The sequence below is a fragment of the Chelonia mydas genome, chromosome 1 (assembly GCF_015237465.2).
Source record: "Chelonia mydas isolate rCheMyd1 chromosome 1, rCheMyd1.pri.v2, whole genome shotgun sequence".
Lineage (NCBI taxonomy): Eukaryota > Metazoa > Chordata > Testudines > Cheloniidae > Chelonia > Chelonia mydas.
In genome coordinates this window covers 252,200,731-252,219,294 of record NC_057849.1, presented here as the reverse complement: position 1 = coordinate 252,219,294, position 18,564 = coordinate 252,200,731, and the positions used below count along the sequence as shown (strand labels likewise).

The 18,564-nt window shown below is 44.0% G+C and overlaps 1 protein-coding gene across 4 annotated transcripts in view; it reads left to right on the top strand.

Moving 5' to 3' along the window:
- The window catches only part of LARGE1 (LARGE xylosyl- and glucuronyltransferase 1), a 375,539-nt gene that overhangs the window by 343,594 nt on the left and 13,381 nt on the right, over positions 1-18,564 (top strand). For 2 of the 4 annotated variants that reach the window (XM_043542463.1, XM_043542466.1), the window contains 2 exons: positions 9,062-9,208; positions 16,016-16,226. In XM_043542463.1, coding sequence (XP_043398398.1) covers positions 9,062-9,208; positions 16,016-16,226 — 358 coding nt within the window. The remainder of the gene's footprint in view (positions 1-9,061; positions 9,209-16,015; positions 16,227-18,564) is intronic. The other 2 variants (XM_007062660.4, XM_043542469.1) reach the window with 2 other exon arrangements.

Here is an 18,564-nt window from a genome sequence, read left to right as displayed (position 1 = left end):
TCTTCACGAACAAGGTCAGCTCCCAGACTATTGCACTGGGCAGCACAGCATGAGGAGGAGTGACCAGCCCTCTGTGGAGAAAGAAGTGGTTCAGGACTATTTAGAAAAGCTGGACGAGCACAAGTCCATGGGGCCAGATGCGCTGCATCTGAGAGTGCTAAAGGAGTTGGCGGATGTGATTGCAGAGCCACTGGCCATTATCTTTGAAAACTCATGGCGATCGGGGGAAGTCCCGGACGACTGGAAAAAGGCTAATGTAGTGTCCATCTTTTAAAAAGGGAAGAAGGAGGATCCTGGGAACTATAGGCCAGTCAGCCTCACTTCAGTCCCTGGAAAAATCATGGAGCAGGTCCTCAAGGAATCAATTCTGAAACACTTAGAGGAGAGGAAAGTGATCAGGAACAGTCAGCATGGATTCACCAAGGGCAAGTCATTCCTGACTAATCTAATTGCCTTCTATGACGAGATAACTGGCTCTGTGGATGAGGGGAAAGCGGTGGACGTGTTGCTCCTTGACTTTAGCAAAGCTTTTGACACGGTCTCCCACAGTATTCTTGCCAGCAAGTTAAAAAAGTATGGGCTGGATGAATGGACTATAAGGTGGATAGAAAGTTGGCTAGATTGTCGGGCTCAGCAGGTAGTGATCAATGGCTCCATGTCTAGTTGGCAGCCAGTATCAAGTGGAGTGTCCCAAGGGTCGGTCCTCGGGCCGGTTTTGTTCAATATCTTCATAAATGATCTGGAGGATGGTGTGGATTGCACCCTCAGCAAGTTTGCAGATGACACTAAACTGGGAGGAGAGGTAGATACGCTGGAGGGTAGGGATAGGATACAGAGGGACCTAGACAAATTAGAGGATTGTGCCAAAAGAAATCTGATGAGGTTCAACAGGGACAAGTGCAGAGTCCTGCACTTAGGACGGAAGAATCCCATGCACCGCTACAGACTAGGGACCGAATGGCTAGGCAGCAGTTCTGCAGAAAAGGACCTAGGGGTTACAGTGGACGAGAAGCTGGATGTGAGTCAACAGTGTGCCCTTGTTGCCAAGAAGGCCAATGGCATTTTGGGATGTATACGTAGGGGGCATTGCCAGCAGATCAAGGGACGTGATCGTTCCCCTCTATTCGACATTGGTGAGGCCTCATCTGGAGTACTGTGTCCAGTTTTGGGCCCCACACTACAAGAAGGATGTGGAAAAATTGGAAAACGTCCAGCAGAGGGCAACAAAAATTATTAGGGGACTGGAACACACGACTTGTGAGGAGAGGCTGAGGGAACTGGGATTGTTTAATCTGCGGAAGAGAAGAATGAGGGGGGATTTGGTAGCTGCTTTCAACTACCTGAAAGGGGGTTCCAAAGAGGATGGATCTAGACTGTTCTCAGTGGTAGCTGATGACAGAACAAGGAGTAATGGTCTCAAGTTGCAGTGGGGGAGGTTTAGGTTGGATATTAGGAAAACCTTTTTCAATAGGAGGGTGGTGAAACACTGGAATGCGTTACCTAGGGAGGTGGTGGAATCTCTTTCCTTAGATATTTTTAAGGTCAGGCTTGACAAAGCCCTGGCTGGGATGATTTAGTTGGGGATTGGTCCTGCTTTGAGCAGGGGGTTGGACTTGATGACCTCCTGAGGTCCCTTCCAACCCTGATATTCTATGATTCTTTGGGGATTTCGCAACCTCCCTTGGAAGCCTGTTCCAGAGCTTAACTATCCTTATAGATAGAAAGTTTTCCCTATTATCTAACCTAAATCTTCCTTGCTGCAGATTCAGCAGTCAGAGGACATGGAGAACAATTGATCACCATCCTGTTTGTAACAGCCCTTCACGTATTGAAGACTGTTATCTGATTCCGACTCATTCTGCTTTTCTCAGGACTAAACATGCCCTTTTTTTTTTTTAAACATTTCCTCATAGATCAGGTTTTCTAAACTGTTTATATTTTTGTTTTTCCTCTGGACTCTCTCTCTTAAAGTGTGGTGCCCAGAACTGGACATACTACTCCAGCTGAGGCCTCACCAGTGTCAACTAGACAATCACCCCGTGTCTTACATGCAACAACCTGTTAATAAACCCTAGAATTATATTAGCCTTTTCCACAACTGCATCACATTGTTGACTCATATTCAATTTGTGATCCACTGTGACACCAGATCATTTTCTGCAGTACTACTGCCCTGCCAATTAATCCGAATTTTGTATTTGTGCATTTGATTTTTCCTTCCAAAGTGTAGTACTTTGAACTTGTCTTTATTGAATTGCACCTTGTTGATTTCAGACCAATTCTCCAATTTGATGTGGTCATTTTGAATTCTAATCCTCTCCTTCAAAGCACTTGGAACCCCTTCCAGCTTGGTGTCATCCATAACTGCACACTATTCAAACTATGCTCTGAAAACAGAATTATTAATTTCCTTCTGGGTTTTTCTGTGGAACTCATTATCCAAGTCATTAATGAAAATATTGAATAGTACCAGACCGAGGACAGACCCCATTGGGACTCCACTAGATAAATCCACTTAGTTCGATAGTGAATCATTGATAATTACTCTTTGAGTATGGTCTTTCAACCAGTTATGCACGCATCCATACCATATTTCCCAAGTGTGCTTATGTGAATGTCATGTGGGACTGTGTCAAAAGCCTTACTAAAATGAAGATATATCACATCTACAGCTTTCCTTCTATTGCACACAAGGATGCCTGGGAAATGGTTTCCTAGACAACGCTAACAAAGAGAAAGTCTTCACAAATTCACTTATCCTTGTTTTAGGTGTTTGGGGAAATTATAGGTATTAGAAAATAGATGCTGAGGTATTAAAACTGAAAATACCTTCTCAAGAACTGTACACAAAGTAAATAGTTTTCCCAGTGTTAGTTGCAAAATATCCAGATTTATTATTGGCATTCCATTACACACATCCAGTGACAATTATGGTTGAAATCTTTCTAATTCAGATACCACAATGCCCACCGAAAAGGTGGAAGAAAATCGAATATACTTCAGACTATGAAATAGGTAGCTTGTAATAGAATGGTGCCGCTAGAAAAATTAACATTGAAAAAATATTTTGATCAGTAAAACTGAGCATATCAAGTGCAAGGAAAAGCCAGCTAAAGAACTAGTGGTAGCTCAGCATGCTGCCGTGAGTTGGGATATATTGTCCATGTTTGGGAGTTAAGATAGGTCCTTTGCTCACAAACCAGCAAGGCTGGGGAAATGAAAGAGGGAATGGTTATGATATCCAGGGAAGAATTCTGGTGCTGCACCAACTGTCGCTGTCTGGTTGATTTGAGATGAGCAGAAGCACTTTGTGAGCTCTGCATGTATCCCAAATCCCCTGCATCCCCAGCAACTACATCCTTTCCCACCTCCTTATTTCCCTAGCCCCGACTCTCTCTCAGATTTTTGGTCAGCAGCTCCCTTTCCTCAGGAACCTCCAGCTCATAATACAAACATGCTATGGCCCCCACCCAACCTTGATGCTCCCTGCCATTTTAAATACCACCTCATCACTGCTGAAATAATTGAAAATGCTGTCCAGAACCGCAGTCTCCATTTCCTGTCCTCCACCTCCATCCTAGATCCCTTCAGTCTGGCTTCCACCCTCCACTCCACTGAAACTGCTGTTACCAAAGTTACTAAGAATTTCTTCATGAATAAATCACAGGCGTCTACTCCATCCTCATCCTCCTTGACTTCTTGACTGCTTTTGGCACAGTTGACCACACCTTCCTCCTTGAAACGACGTCCTCCCTGGCTTTTCATGAACGTCCCTCCTGATTTCCCTCCATCCTCTTTGGTTGTTCCTTCATTGTTTCAATCCATGGACCCTGTTAAGGGGCTTATTCCTTCACCCACTTACTTCCCTGGTCCTTCTCGCATGAAGAGAGAGCAACAATACCTGAAGTCCAAAGGTGCAAACAATTCGATGTTTATTGGGGTGAACTTCCAGCAAGCATGATTCCAGTTTTCTTCCTTAGTATCCCCCTTCCCAGCTCTGACACCACAGAGCCTTAGCTGTGGCCCTGTTCCCATTCCTGCTCTTAGCTAAACATGATTCCAATTTCCTACCCCCATTCCCTGTTCCCATTTCCCCCACCCCACCCACACTTCCTGATTGACTGCAGACTATATAGTAAAACTTGAGTTCTGCTTAGCTATACCTTAACCAATCATTTTACTGCAATTTAACTAACCAATCCTAACATATTGTAACATGATTATTTAACCAGTTATATCCCACCACCTTAATTAGTTTACACCCAGCAAAATTAATTATACAGCAGACAGGAACAATCACAGAACCAGACAGAGATTATGCAGATAAACAATAGGGAAATGGGGACTACAGTGATAGAACAAACGCAAAAATGTGAATTTCACATCCCAGCTATTGATAAGTGAGTTCTTGCCAGACAGAAAACTATCAACCTAAATTTCCTTTTACATCTTCTAGGCTCTTCCCTTTCTCTGGAGGTGATAGATCGGATCACCTTCCTAACAGCCCCATATTGACTATTTTGGAATGTGAGGATGTGACCGGTCGCTTCGCAGCTTATGGCTGCCTCTGCTGCTTAGCCAAAGGCCCTAGCCTAAGAACAGGGCCTCAGACTGTCACAGTAAGAGAAGGCTCTTACACCAGCAGACAGTGATTTTGATTCTTTCTTTTATACCTCTATAACTAGCCAAGTGATAAGAATACACCTAAATTCTTAGAGTATAGGCCTTTACAGACAGGCCTGAATATCTATATCCTAACAGGCCCTCTTCCTCTCCTCTCCCACTTCTGGCGGACGTTCCACAGGGCTCCATCCTTGGTTCCCTAGTCTTCTCCTGCTATGTGCCAGGCTAGGGTCTCCAGTTCTCATTGGACTTAAGGCAGCCAAAGTTAGACAGCAGAGGCTGCTCCACAGCTTTCTGCACCAGCTGTCCTCTCCGGCCCCTCATATGGGGAAGGGGCATTCTGGTGAGTTGGGGAGAAGGCAGGGTAGAGTGGAAGTCTATTCCCCCCGATCCTCCCTGGCATAAAGCCCTCTATAGACTTTATGCACATTTGAGCTCCTCCCCTACAGCTCTAACGTGAAATGGAACCAGGCAGCTCAGGATTAGGGAGCAGCAAGTATCCCTCTGTAGTGCCCCTTCTGCATCCCAGGGTGGAACATCTGCCCAACTCTCTCCAGGGATCTCATCCACTCACATTACTTCAATTCCTATTCTATGCAAATGACTCACAAATTTACTTCTCTACTGTTGACCTGTCTCCCTCTGTCCAGTCCCATACCTTGGCCTATCTCCCTGGCTTTTGCTTGTGGCTGTGTTACCACCCGCTTACATTCAACATGTCCAAAATGGAACTCACTTTTCCCCCTCTCCTTGTCACAGCTGACAGTGCCATCATCCTCCCCATTAATCAGGCCTATAACCTGGATGTCATCTGTGACTCTTACTCCCCCTCTCTCTAGCCCCACAAATCAGGGCCATATCCAGATCATGGCATTGCCTCCACCAGGACATTTCTAAGATCCACAATGCTAAAATTCCTGCTCGGGCCAGCATCAACTCCCGTCTTGACTAAAATGCAGTCCCCTCCTGTCTGGGTTTCCTAATTCCCACCTCAGCTCCCCCTAACATTCATTCCATGGTATCACTGCTCTGCTGCTGGGATCATGCTGACCATGTTGCCTCCCTCTTGGAGCATCTCCGCTGGTGGTTCTTCTGCTGCTGCATCCAATTCAAGTTTCTTATCCTTATCTTTACGGCCCTTCAGAACTCTTCCCCTCTCCATTTAACCACTCTTCCATCTTTTTGCATTGACTCCACCGTGTCCATCATGTCAGTGATTCCAGCCTCCTTCACCCATTTGTGTGTTCCTTTTTGCTTTCCTCCATGCCACCCCTATGCATGGAATGTTTTCCCCTACTAGTCCATAAAACTACTGTCCTCGCCTCCTTCCAGCCCATTCTCAAGTCCCTCCTCTGCAACGATACCTACAGTTAATGACCCACTGCCAATGGCTGTAAGGATTACCAATATAAATATTATTTTGTTTCTATCTAATAACTTAAGAAATGAGTGCACTGCAACTATCTAGTTATGCAGACAACGTCCTCTACATAACCACATGGTGCTGCTGCTGTCACCCTTGTCCTCCCTCTTCTTTCCCTCATACTTCTTTGTTTGTTACACCCACTTATTGTATCTGAAACTGGATCATAAGCTCTTTGGTGTTTGCACAGTGCCTAGTACAATGAGGCCTCAATCCCTGACTGGGGCTTCTGGATGCTACTGCCCTACAAATAAAAAATAATATCAACAGCCATAATTTAAAGCTGCCATTTCCTGGCAAAACACCTAAGGAAGAACATCAGTGCAAACACTGCCTGCCCTTCCCCAGGGATGAAACTCTCTGCGATGTAGCAGCCTGGGCTGCTGGCTCAGGTTTGCACATCTCTGAACCAAGGGGATGAACCAAGCCCATGGAGTCCTAAAATGGTGTCAGTGAGACTAAATTAGTGTGATTTCCATACTGAGAGGGGCTAGAAGAAACTGCAAGATAAAGCAGGGGGAAGAATCATTAGGCGTGTCATAAACACTGGATTTTGGCATCACTCACTGATTCTGACAGGCTGAGGAAGCTCTGTTTAAAGGAGTCATCTACATGCAGATCATTAGCAGTGGTGGGGAACGAAACAGAGGAAAAAGTACAGGAAAGTTTTAATGGGAGGCTGATAAAATCCTTCAGTTCTGTAAAGTTTGTTGGAATGTGGCAGTGGCTCTTTAAACAATGCAAATTTTCAGAAAGCTGATTGAGAACAGCCTCATTTTATAGAATAGACCTATAGGGAATCCTAGGATGCAAAGTTAATATGAATTCCCTAAAATGCAAATTTTATTAAACAACCCTTTCCTCCTCCTCCTTTGATGCAGTGGGAATGAATTCTTGCTATTCTGGACCTAAGAAAAGTGGCTTGTTGGTTCCCTTTTGATGTTATGACAGCGTTCCCAAATCCTTCATCTCGTAAGGCTGCAGATAGTTTGTCGCTTATCAACATTGTCCTTGGTTGCTCATTGCAGTACCATAAAAGTTAGTACAGTAAATCCTATTAAGGGGAACTGAGTTTGACATGGGGAGCGAGGCAGATGTTTCATATGAAATGCAAAGATAATGAAAGGGAAGTTGAGGCAGAGTTATTTCTACTGACAAGTATAGTAAGATTCAATTTGCGGTAGCAGTGACTTCTTTTCTTTTTTTTTAGTTACTTAGGAACGTGAAGGCCCAATAGCTCTGGCTAGAGCTGCGTGCAGTGCAGGCAGGTGTTATGCCAGATTGCTCTGTTATTGCTGTTATTAATTAATAGTGCAGTTAAAATTATTTGTATATCAGCAGAGTCTGAAGTCCCCAGGACGAAGGCCCCATTGTGCTAAGTGCTGTACGGTTCTTCCCTGAATAGCTCCCAGTCAAAACAGGCAAACAGACAAAGGGTGGGATAAAGGGCTGCAGCACACACACAGCTCTTCTGCTCAGGAATTGCCTCTTTGTAGTGCACTTGTACAGTGTGCCTAGCACAATGGGGCGGGGGAACTAAATGCTACCACAGTACAAATAATCATCATAATACACAGTTCTGCTAATTGACCTCAGTCTTAATTTGCGGCATCTGACAGCACACCTCAGTTCTGAGCTTGTTACTCCACGCATGGGCCTCCCCTTGAGCAGAGACTAACAGTTTTGGCACATGGTATATTTGAGGACGCGTGTGTGTGTTGTGAAATACGTTTAGATTGGCACCAGCTCCCAGTCTGCGTGGTGTGCGAGCTCTAAACAAGTGTTAAAAACAAGGACAAAGTAACAGCTCAATGGGCCAGTAGAGGGCAATGGTACAAAAGTACCCAGGGTTTGAGCAGTGACTCTCCCTTTAAAGTTGGGAACAAAACTTAGACCAGGAGACAGGAAAATTACCATAACAAAGCACTTTCAAAAATTAAATCTTTTAAAACCAGAAGCTAAACTCCCATCGAGACTCTACTATAGTGTGTTTCTCTAAGGCATAGACAGTGTCTGACTGGAACAGTTGATCTTTCATGTAAGCAGTGGTTCTCAACCAGGAGTCCAGGGCTCCTTGGGGGGCCACAAGCAGGTTTCAGAGGGTCCGCCAAGCAGTGCTGGCATTAGACTTGCTGGGGCCCAGGGCAGAAAGCCGAAGCCCCACCGCTGAAGCCTGAGGCCCTAAGCCCTGCCACCAGGGCTGAAGTTGAAGCCTGAGCAACTTAGCTTCACAGGGTCCACGGTGGCATGGGGCCCTAGGCAACTGCCCTGCTTGCAACCTCCTAACGCCGGCCCTGGTTTTTATATGTAGAAAAAACACAGTTGTGGCACAGCTGGGCCATGGAGTTTTTATACCATGTTGCGGGTCGGGGGGGGGGAGGGAGGCTTAGAAAGAAAAAGGTTGAAAACCCCTGCCTTAAAGAAATGGATGTCTTTTACTGATGGGCTCTCCCTAGCTTTCATTGTCAGAAAATCTAAATGCTGACTGAATTAATTGCCACTTCTTCCTAAATTCCTGGGTTTTACCAGTGTAAATGTGAAAGAGAGTTTGGAACATAGAGACTAATTACGTTGAAGTGTAACCAGTCTCCTCATACAGAGTCCCAAACTGTCCTGGCCAAATTGTGTCAGCTTAGAACTGCCATTCCTTGGCTGGTTATTTCCATAATCTGTAATAACAAACAGGACCGTTCAAGAAATTTGGCCTTTACTCAGCTGAATGTCTCTTATAGGGAAAAGCAACTGGACCTACTCAAATTTATTATTCAGATAGACCTATATCATTGGGCAGTCAGCCAAATGCACCTTGAGTTTACAAACTTTCGTAGCAATGTATTGCTTAATTTTTTCCTAGACCAACAGGTTAAATGAGATGAGGAAAACTACTCCGCACCAAGAAAAAGCTGTGCCATGGTAGAATGCACCACTTGATCTCTTTGTTCTTTACTATGAAAAGCCTTGTGATTTGCGCAGGTTAAAATTCTCCCCTTTGTATTCATTGGTCTTCTCTGCCAGGAAGTCTGTCATCCAGCTAGACTTGGCCAATACCAAGAAAGCTCTGATCGTACCAGCTTTTGAGACCCTTCGGTACCGCCTCTCCTTCCCCAAGTCAAAAGCAGAGCTGTTATCTATGTTGGACATGGGAACCCTCTTCACATTCAGGTAACAGAAGGCGCTTTCACTGAACCTCCAGCAGTGATCAACCTTGGCTTCTTGCTCATCTGTGGGCATGTGGCTTGCCTCTCCCCTGGCCAGTCAGTAGTTCAATTAAGAAATGTATTGAGGTTTTCCCCCACTTTATTAAAAGGCAGTGATCTAGTGCCTCAACAGCTTGATTGGTGCATGTATTTCATCTTTAAACCCTGCATGTTATCTACTAATATTTCCCCGAGGGTTTTGCCCTTCCCTGTAGTCTAACCTCCTATTGTTAAATTGGCCTCATTTTATTTTTGACATTTTTATTGCATTACAAAATCACGCAAGAGCATTAAACCAGCGAGTGTGTAATATACACTTTGTTGGCTAAGCACAGTCCAGGTAACTACCATTCATGTGACCAAAAAATAGTTTTCTACTGTTCACCAGCTGGCCCCAATATTGACTGATTAATCAATTTTTTAAAAGGCTGAATGGTCATGGGTCTTTTATAAGCTAGTGAGCAGCTAGACAAGTAAATGACGTTTCTCAATGCAAAGGAAAAACATTGCGGTTTTGTCGGTCTGAATACAAGACTGGGAGGCAGGAACACCTGAGGTTTAAACTCATCTGTGAAACAGACTGCTTCGGTGGCCTTGGATCAGGGGTGAAAGTAGGCCAGTATGGCGTACCGGTAAGAAGTGGCCGCAGGTACCGGCCCGTACGCAGCTGATGTCATACCACTGTCATGGCAGCACTTTAACATCGCTTCCTCTTTTGCCCCACCTCCCGTTGGCAGCCCGGCCAGTAGGTCCTACCAGCAGGGCCACCGACGGAGGGGGTAAAAGGGGCAGCTGCCCTGGGGCCCAGCAATTTAAAAGGGCCCGGGGCTCCCGGCTGCTGCTACCACAGCAACAGCCGGAGCCCCAGGCCCTTTTAGATTGCCGCCAGAGCCCTGGGCAGCGTGAGCCAGGCAGTGTGGATGGGCTGGCTGGGGGAGGCTGACGCCCCACCCCTTCCACCTGAGGTCCCGCCCCTTTCAGGGGCCCGGAGCCAGGCCCCCTTACCAGTAAGTCTTCTGTGTTACTTTCACCCCTGCCTTGGACTTCCCTTCTCTGCTTCAGTCCCCTCATCTGTAAATTGAGAATAATAATACTTACCTAGGCTTGATGAGTGGATATTTTGAAAGTGCCACAAAGCTAGAAAGTGTGCAGTGTAGCCTGCTGGATGCAGCACCAGACTGGGCCTCAGGAGACCTTAGTTCTATTTCCAGCTCTGACCTGCTGGATGACCTTTGGCAAACCACTTCACCTCCCTGTGCCTCAGTTTCACATCTGTAAAATGGGATAATAATGCTTACCTCTCCTGTGTTGAAACGCTGTGAGAGCTATAGATGAAAACCATTATATAAGAGCTAGGTGGTATTATTATTATTATTATTATTCAGTGGAAATCTTCCTCTCCTTTCCCCTTGTCTTTCCTCGTCTCACAAATTGTTCTTGTGGCAGATGCCGCTTTTCCCCCATTACCTGTATTTCATACCTCTCCACTTGCAGTGGGTTTCTTTCATGTTGCTAAGCTGCAGCATCTTCTGAGGTGCACTAGCAACTTCTTTGCCAGCTGCTTTCTACAGACACCACAGCAGGTGGTTCATATGACCCTGAAGTACACTGTTTTGATGGTACCACTGTCTGTGATTCACTTGGAAACAGGAAACTCAAGGCAACTGAAAGGTAGGAGAAAGAATAGAGGTGTTATATCAGCCCCTGGGAAAAAAATCTCAAGGGGGTGGGGAAAGTTTGCTCTCCTCTCTCCTTCCATTGCTCCTTAACTGTGTAGCAATTTATAGATTAACTTGAGGTTTGTTTATAGAAAATAACTTTCCCTCTTAAGTGAAAAAATAACCTCTAGTGAGAAATAATACCCTCAAGATTTTACTTCAGATCTTATATTCCATTGACAATCACATTTTCAGCCTGCACTGTAGTGATTTTCCACTATGGACCTCATCTTCAGGCTATATAGTGTATACGTATGTTACATGCACACAGCCAAATCCTGAAGTCCTTTCTAAACTCCCTGTAACTTCATTGGGGATTTGACCTGAGTAAGGACTGAATAAGAACAGGGGAAAGATGTCAGGCCTGCAGTACATTTATGTACTTACTTGGGACATATTTTATAAACACTCTCCTAATCATCTCTGTCTCATCATATTGGTCAAATCTATCAGCAGGCAATAGCAGCTGGGACCGGGGCTGAGCATTTCCACCTACATTTTCAAGGTGCTTTTAATAACGCTGCAAGTTGAAGCCAAGCTAGCGGGAGTGAGCTGGGAGGAGGACTGCTGTGACAGTGATTGCTGATCATGCCTGCAGCATCCCAGATCCTCACACCACATGCTAGATTACAATCTTTTCCTCAGTGAAATTGCTTTTGTCACCTCTCTTTTCCAAATGGTGACCTTTTCTGCCTCTGGGCTGCTGAAAAATGCAAAGCGGCTCTCAATTACATCCTTCCCACAACTACCCCACACACACACACACACACACACACACACAAACACACACATCCACATAAACACAAAAAGTCATTTAAGCTTTCACGGTTGCCAAGAGGTGCTGTGTGAAAAACCTTTGCACCAGGGGAATACCTTGTGAAATCATTCTGGCTTTGTTTCATGGAATTAGTTTTTACTGTGCCTTGGCAAGATGTATCTACTTAATACTGGGTAATGTCCCAAGGACAAGGGACTGTGCTTCTGGTGGACTCTGACAAGGATAATGAAGGTACAGAAGGTAAAAGAAAGCACCATACTGAGACAGTGTAACCAGCAATAACTGATAAACTGGTTGATGCCCCAGCCCATAACCACATCAGTATTCCCACTGAAGCCAATGGGACTGCTCATGTGCTTAAAGTTAGGCACATGTTGAAGCACTTGGAGGATGAGGATCTGAATGAGAAAACTGGGGATGTTGGTTTGCATGCCGAAGAGACAATATTACTGATAAAAGAGACAATAAGACTGATGAATCTCACTACTATGTCTCTGTGACAAATGTCTGGTAAAAATTACCATTTCACGGTAGAGTCTTTTGGGTGGAGATCTTTTTAACAGTATCTAAATAACTTCAGCAGAACTAAAATTTCACAAGATAGTCAGCCTGTAGCCAAGACCCAGTTTTGGCATGTATATATTCCTGAACTGTCAGAAAGATGGCTACAAACCCAATTGTTCTTTCATAATCAGTCTATAGTGACCTTATTTCAGCATCCCACATCCACCTCCCTCTTTCTCTTCCCTTACCAGACATATCTGCTACAAGATACAATATCCACTTGATATAGCAACTGCACAGTTATTGCATTGTGTTCCCAGCGAATATGATATCTGATCCCAGAGTTCATCCACTTAATAACTAGATTTTCCCCCCTCATTCAGAAGCACAATAATATGATTATTATCTTGTTATACTCTCTTAGCTGCCAATGTGTGTGGTTTCTCCATATGATCCCATCATATTGAGCTAAGTCATGCTGAAGAAGCAAATGCAAAATCCTTGATCTATTTAGAGACCCTGTTACATTGAGAAAAACACTGACACTAACAATGGAATTTCAGGTGCTTTTAAAGAAGCTGAATTTTCTGTGCACAACGATTTGTTGGTCTCAGTTTATTTTCTTGTGCACAGGTGGCCGCATCACAGAACCACCCTCACTGCTGCATTGATTGGCATCTTATAGTCAGCTGTTGAGTCAGAGATGCCAAGAACTGAATAGACTTAGAGAATGAACTACCCTCTCATCCATAGGTTTGGACCCTCCCAAGGAAATACATTGATTGGACAGGGAGCATGTAGCTCCTCCCTCCTTTAATCAGCGTTTCCACTTTCCTTTCACTCACCTTCTCCCCTCCTTTTCCCCCACTACCTTCCCTTCTAGTTTGCTTTTGTCTCCTCCGCTCCCTCCCTGATCTTTTTCTCTAGTGCTCTTCTTTATCCTGTTTTGCTCTTCCCTTTTGGTTTTCTCTTCTCTCTCTCTCTCTCTCTCCCTGCCTCCCAGGGGATACCTGTGCTGCTGCTCCTGCCTCTAGTGCTATGTGAGTGGGGCCCTGGATAGCTGTAGAGGGAAAGTGATACAGCTCTGGTCAGGTTCATGTTCTGCTCTTGCTGTTGCCACTGGGGAAGCATTATGGACAGGAGCTGCAGCACTAGCCGGATTCTCTGGAGGAATTAATTAATTAGCTGTCACTTGTAGGGTGCTTTGAAAATTCAGATCACTACAACTGTTAAATAGTGAGCATGTATTTATTTATTTATTTACTTGCTTACTACTTTCAAAATGCTAGAGGAAGGATGAGAGAAAATGCTGCATTCCCCACCATCCTACATCAGATTTAAAACGCCTGTTATGATTGTGGTTTATTTCACTAGGGCCTGGATTGAGACTACCAACTCATTTCCTGAAGACATCAAATGGCCAACAGATGGTAAAATTGTGTCGGTGCCAGAATATGAGCGAGATAAGGTAGGTGAGGAAATATCTTTTATTGGACCAACTTCTGTTGATGGGAACGTGCAAGCTTTTGCCCAGACCTGAAGAAGAGCTCTGTGAAGCTTGAAATCTTGTATCTTCCATCAACAGAAATTGGTCCAAAAGAAGATTTTCCCTTACTTACCTCGTCTCTCTCAATAGATGGTAAAGGTTTTGATCTCTCGCAGCCTGGAAAGTCAAACCAGTGACTTAGAGTTGAATGGCTCTGTGCTACTAGGTAGCCAGTCTCATTGAAGTGATGCAACCTGTTTAACTATGATGATGATGATAATAAGAATAACAACAACAACATATAAAAGTGAAACCTTCACATCTTAAAAGAACATCAGTTACTGTATAGTAAATAATTTCCTGATAGCCATTTGCCATCTGCACTGATCTATTCCAGGATGAAGAGGGAAAGTAAACTTTAGCTTCTTTCGGTTTCTCTAGGTACTATAAACAATAAGATACACCCAAAATGTAAACTCTAAGGCTGTAATTTTTACCTCTGTGTTCCTGGTTCTTCATAGTTTGTAATGTTATCCAGACCTCTGAGATCAAAATATTAGGATCTAGGCCCTAAACCTGCAAATAGTTACGCACATGTTTCACTTTACGCACAAGTTGTCTGTCCCCTTTAAGTCAAGGTGCCTTATATTGCCCAATTGCATGTTTGTTTTGCTCCTCTGTTATAAATCTCAAAATACTACAATAGAGATCACCTGCCTTATGTTTTTTTCTTGATTTAATCCATGATTCTGCAGCAAGAGCCTGTCTCAGCGATTTCTGGAAAAGTGTAAGAAGAGTAAAAGGGCAAGAGAATCATTGATCCTTGTGTTAGTGGGGTGAATTCAAGCTGTGCTTGGAAGAGACCTGCCGTGACATAAATAAGATTAACAAAATATTAAAAGATCCTTTCTTATAAATTGAATTGATGGTCTCACATAGAATCATGTTGGATAAAATGATATCTGTAGTATCATGGAGAGCATTTATCTAGGCTTTTACGTATTAGTGGAATTATTTATTTGGGTTCTTACAGTAATAATAAAAAAGAGGCACTTGTCCAGAGCTCCAGGTGTCTCTTGCACAACTTAAAAATGTAAATATAAAATATATAATTCTCATCACCGTGGAACTGTAATAGCTAACTTTCAAGAGCTTTAAATGAACTACACAATTACATACCTATTTTCCAGCATTGATGGCACCGCACCATTGCTGGGAAATGGATATCAAATTTTGTAGTGTAGATGCATCCCTTGTGTTTTCCATAATTATTGTTTGTCAGTATCAGTCATGGATAGCCCTTTTGATAATTGTCTTTTTGTCAGTTAACTTCATCAGCCTGGTATGTATAAGCACCAAGCGCATGGAAGTACAGTAACTCCTCACTTAACGTTGTGATTATGTTCCTGAAAAATGTGACTTTAAGCAAAACGATGTTAAGTGAATCACCCCCCCCGCTCTATGGAGATGGGGTAAGCGGGGGTGCAGGAGAAAGGGGGAGGGGGACACCCGGACATTAGCCCCCTCTTCCCCCCCCCAGCAAGCAGGAGGTTCGGGGAGCAGCTCCAAGGCAGAGGGCAGGAGCCGCACATGGCAGTGGGGGGAGGGACAGCTGAACTGCCAGCAATTGGTAACCTGATGGGCGGCTGCCGCACAGGGAACTTAGGGGAGCTGATGGGGGGCTGCCGGTCCACCCTGGTTCCAAGCCCCCACCAGCTAGCTCCAACCGGCTGCTCTTCCTGCAAGCAGTGGACAAAGCAGGCAGCTGCCAAACAACATTATAAGGGAGCATTGCACAACTTTAAACGAGCATGTTCCCTAATTGATCAGCAAGGTCACAACAAAACAACGTTAACCGGGACAACTTTAAGTGAGGAGTTCCTGTATTGGAAAATGCTTCAGAAATGGATCCATTGCTGGGAAATGGATATCAAATTTTGTAGTGTAGATGCATCCCTTGTGTTTTCCATAATTATTGTTTCTCAGTATCAGTCATGGATAGCCCTTTTGATAATTGTCTTTTTGTCAGTTAACTTCATCAGCCTGGTATGTATAAGCACCAAGCACATGGAAGTACAGTAACTCCTCACTTAACGTTGTGGTTATGTTCCTGAAAAATGTGATATATCAAATGCATAGTGTATTGAGTTGCCTATAATATGTCCTAAAAATAATAGCGGACTGTACAGCTAATGTCCTCATTTTCAAGGGTTCCATCTCAAAGCTAATGTTGTGCAGTTTTACCAAGATGTGTCTTATTTCACTGTTCCCCCACGCCCATGCAAGTTGTGTATATTCAAGGTATCACGTCTGGACGAAAGGGCATGCGCCAACGAACTTTGCCAAATGGCGGACAGCCACCACACCTTACCAAGTTGAGTGGGAAGCAGACTTTGAGCCATATGTTGTTGTGAGGCGGGACTGCCCGGAGTATGACAGAAGGTTTGTAGGATTCGGCTGGAACAAAGTAGCTCACATAATGGAACTGGATGCACAGGTGAGGAGACCTCTTCTTAATGCGATTCTTAGTGAGGTGCATGGTTTTTATAACAAAGGGGTAGCCGTGTTAGTCTGGATCTGTAAAAGCGGCAAAGAGTCCTGTGGCACCTTACAGACGAACAGACATATTGGAGCATAAGCTTTCCTGGGTGAATACCCACTTTGTCAAATGCATGTAGCGGAAATTTCCAGAGGCAGGGATATGGTTTTTGTATGAAACCCTTATACTGTGGAAGTGGATTCAGATTCCATGTCACCAAATTATTCAGCTAGCCATACTGGATTCTGTAACTGGTTACTTTCATCTAAGAGAGAAAACCCTTGTTTAGTATTGGCTGAGCATTAAAAGTTGTGCCTCATTTAATTGATATATCAAATCTAAGAGGACTCTGTCATCTCAGAGAGGCACATTTCCTTCCCCTGTTCCCCACTTCCTTCTGGACTACTGACCCTGATCATTAGCAGGTACTTACTAACATACACTGGCTCATTTGTGCTGGCCACTCTATGAGGGGTAGAGTACAAGGCATGCAACCCCTGCTTTCCCCATCGTGCCTGCAGCTGAGAGGCAGAGAGACTGTGCAGGGATGGGTGTGTCCATGTATGCACGTCTCTGTGTGTGCATTGAGGGGGACGTTTATACCCCTGCTTACACCTCTGCACAGTCACATTGGGCTGGACCGCAATCAGGCCCTTTATGTTCCATAAGGATATTCCCAATGGGGGTATTCTCAGCTATAGAGGGAAAAACATGTTTATTAACCAAATAAAAATAGTGTCTACTATATTATCCTAATAATAATACTTAGCATATGCATAACACTTTAATTTACAATGCACTTTTCAAACACTGACCAGTGAAACTTCAGTTGTGGAGAATATCAATGTAATGATTTATTATCTGCTAATCTGTGTAAGCGGGTTTACAGTTCCAGTTGTAGCTCTCCTACAGCACTCACAGCTTCACGCTTATTTGTGCAGTGGCATTCAGCCAACGTACAGCGTCATACAAAGGAAAGTGGAAGCTCTTTCAAAGGAGATTGTAGCATCGTTCTTTTAAATGGTCATTGAGATGGAACTGTCTCTGGGGATGTGTTTCCTTGCTCCTCCAGCCTCCAAACACACTAATATTTAAAAGATGTTTTGTTTATAATGGCTGAGAGACTGGGCTATTCTCCTATTGAGAATCTGTCATCCGGAGGAAACTTGGAATTACTGGGCTACCCAGTAGCTCACTGAGGCAGCTCTGCCAGGAACTTCTGGAACCAGGGCTTTCCCTATATCGGGGCTGAGACTGCAGTACTTCCCATTAGTCTCTCTTCCTTGCAATAGAGACAGCTCCTTGACACACTCCCCTCTAAAGAGAGCCTATAGAGGGTTTTCCTCAAAGAGCTTTGCTCTCTTGGCTAGGCCTCAGCTAGGGGATCCCTATCCCCTCTTTTTTTGTACTTTGATCCTTCTTCCCACCCCCACCTGCCTTTGCCGACTGCTTATCAGCCCTCAGCTCATCAGCAGGGAATTTAGGGAGTGGGATAAGACTGACCGGCCTCTCAGCAATATCCTCTCTCCAAGGGGGCGGGGGGAAATAGTGCTGGACACCCATGAAGCTTTCTACTGCATTTGAGGTGCCACTCCCACTGATTAGGTCTTTGCCTAAGCAGCTGCTTCAGTATTCTAGCTAATCTTGTGCCAATATTGTAAATAGGTAAATGGGATGACCCAGGAAATTATAGGCCTGTCAGCTTGACATCAGTCCAGGAAAAATGATAGAATGGCTGAAACTGGACTTGATTAATAAAGAATTAAAGGAGGCTAATGTAATTAATGCCAATCTACATGGTTTTATGGAAAATAGATTCTGTCTAACTAGATACCTTTTTTGATGAGATTATAAGTGGTATGATAATGGTAAGAGTGTTGATGTAATATACTTAGACTTATGTAAATTATTTGACTTGGTACCACTTGACATTTTGATTAAGAAACTATATTGATACAAAATTAACATGGCACACATTAAGTGGATTAAAAACTGACTGACAGGTCTCAAAATGTAACTGTAATCGGAGAATCATCATCAAATTTTTAGAGGGGTGCCAAAGGGATCAGTTCTTGGTCCTGAGCTATTTAACAGTTCTATCAATGACGTGAAAGAGAACATAAAATCATTGATAAAGTTTGCAGCTGACACAAAGAATGGGGAAGTGGTAAATAATGAAGAGAACCAGTTGCTGATAGAGAGAGATCTGGATCACTTGGTCAACTGCGCTCAAAGAAACTGTGTGCATTTAACACGGCTACATGTAAAGCTATACATGTAGGAACAAAGAATTACG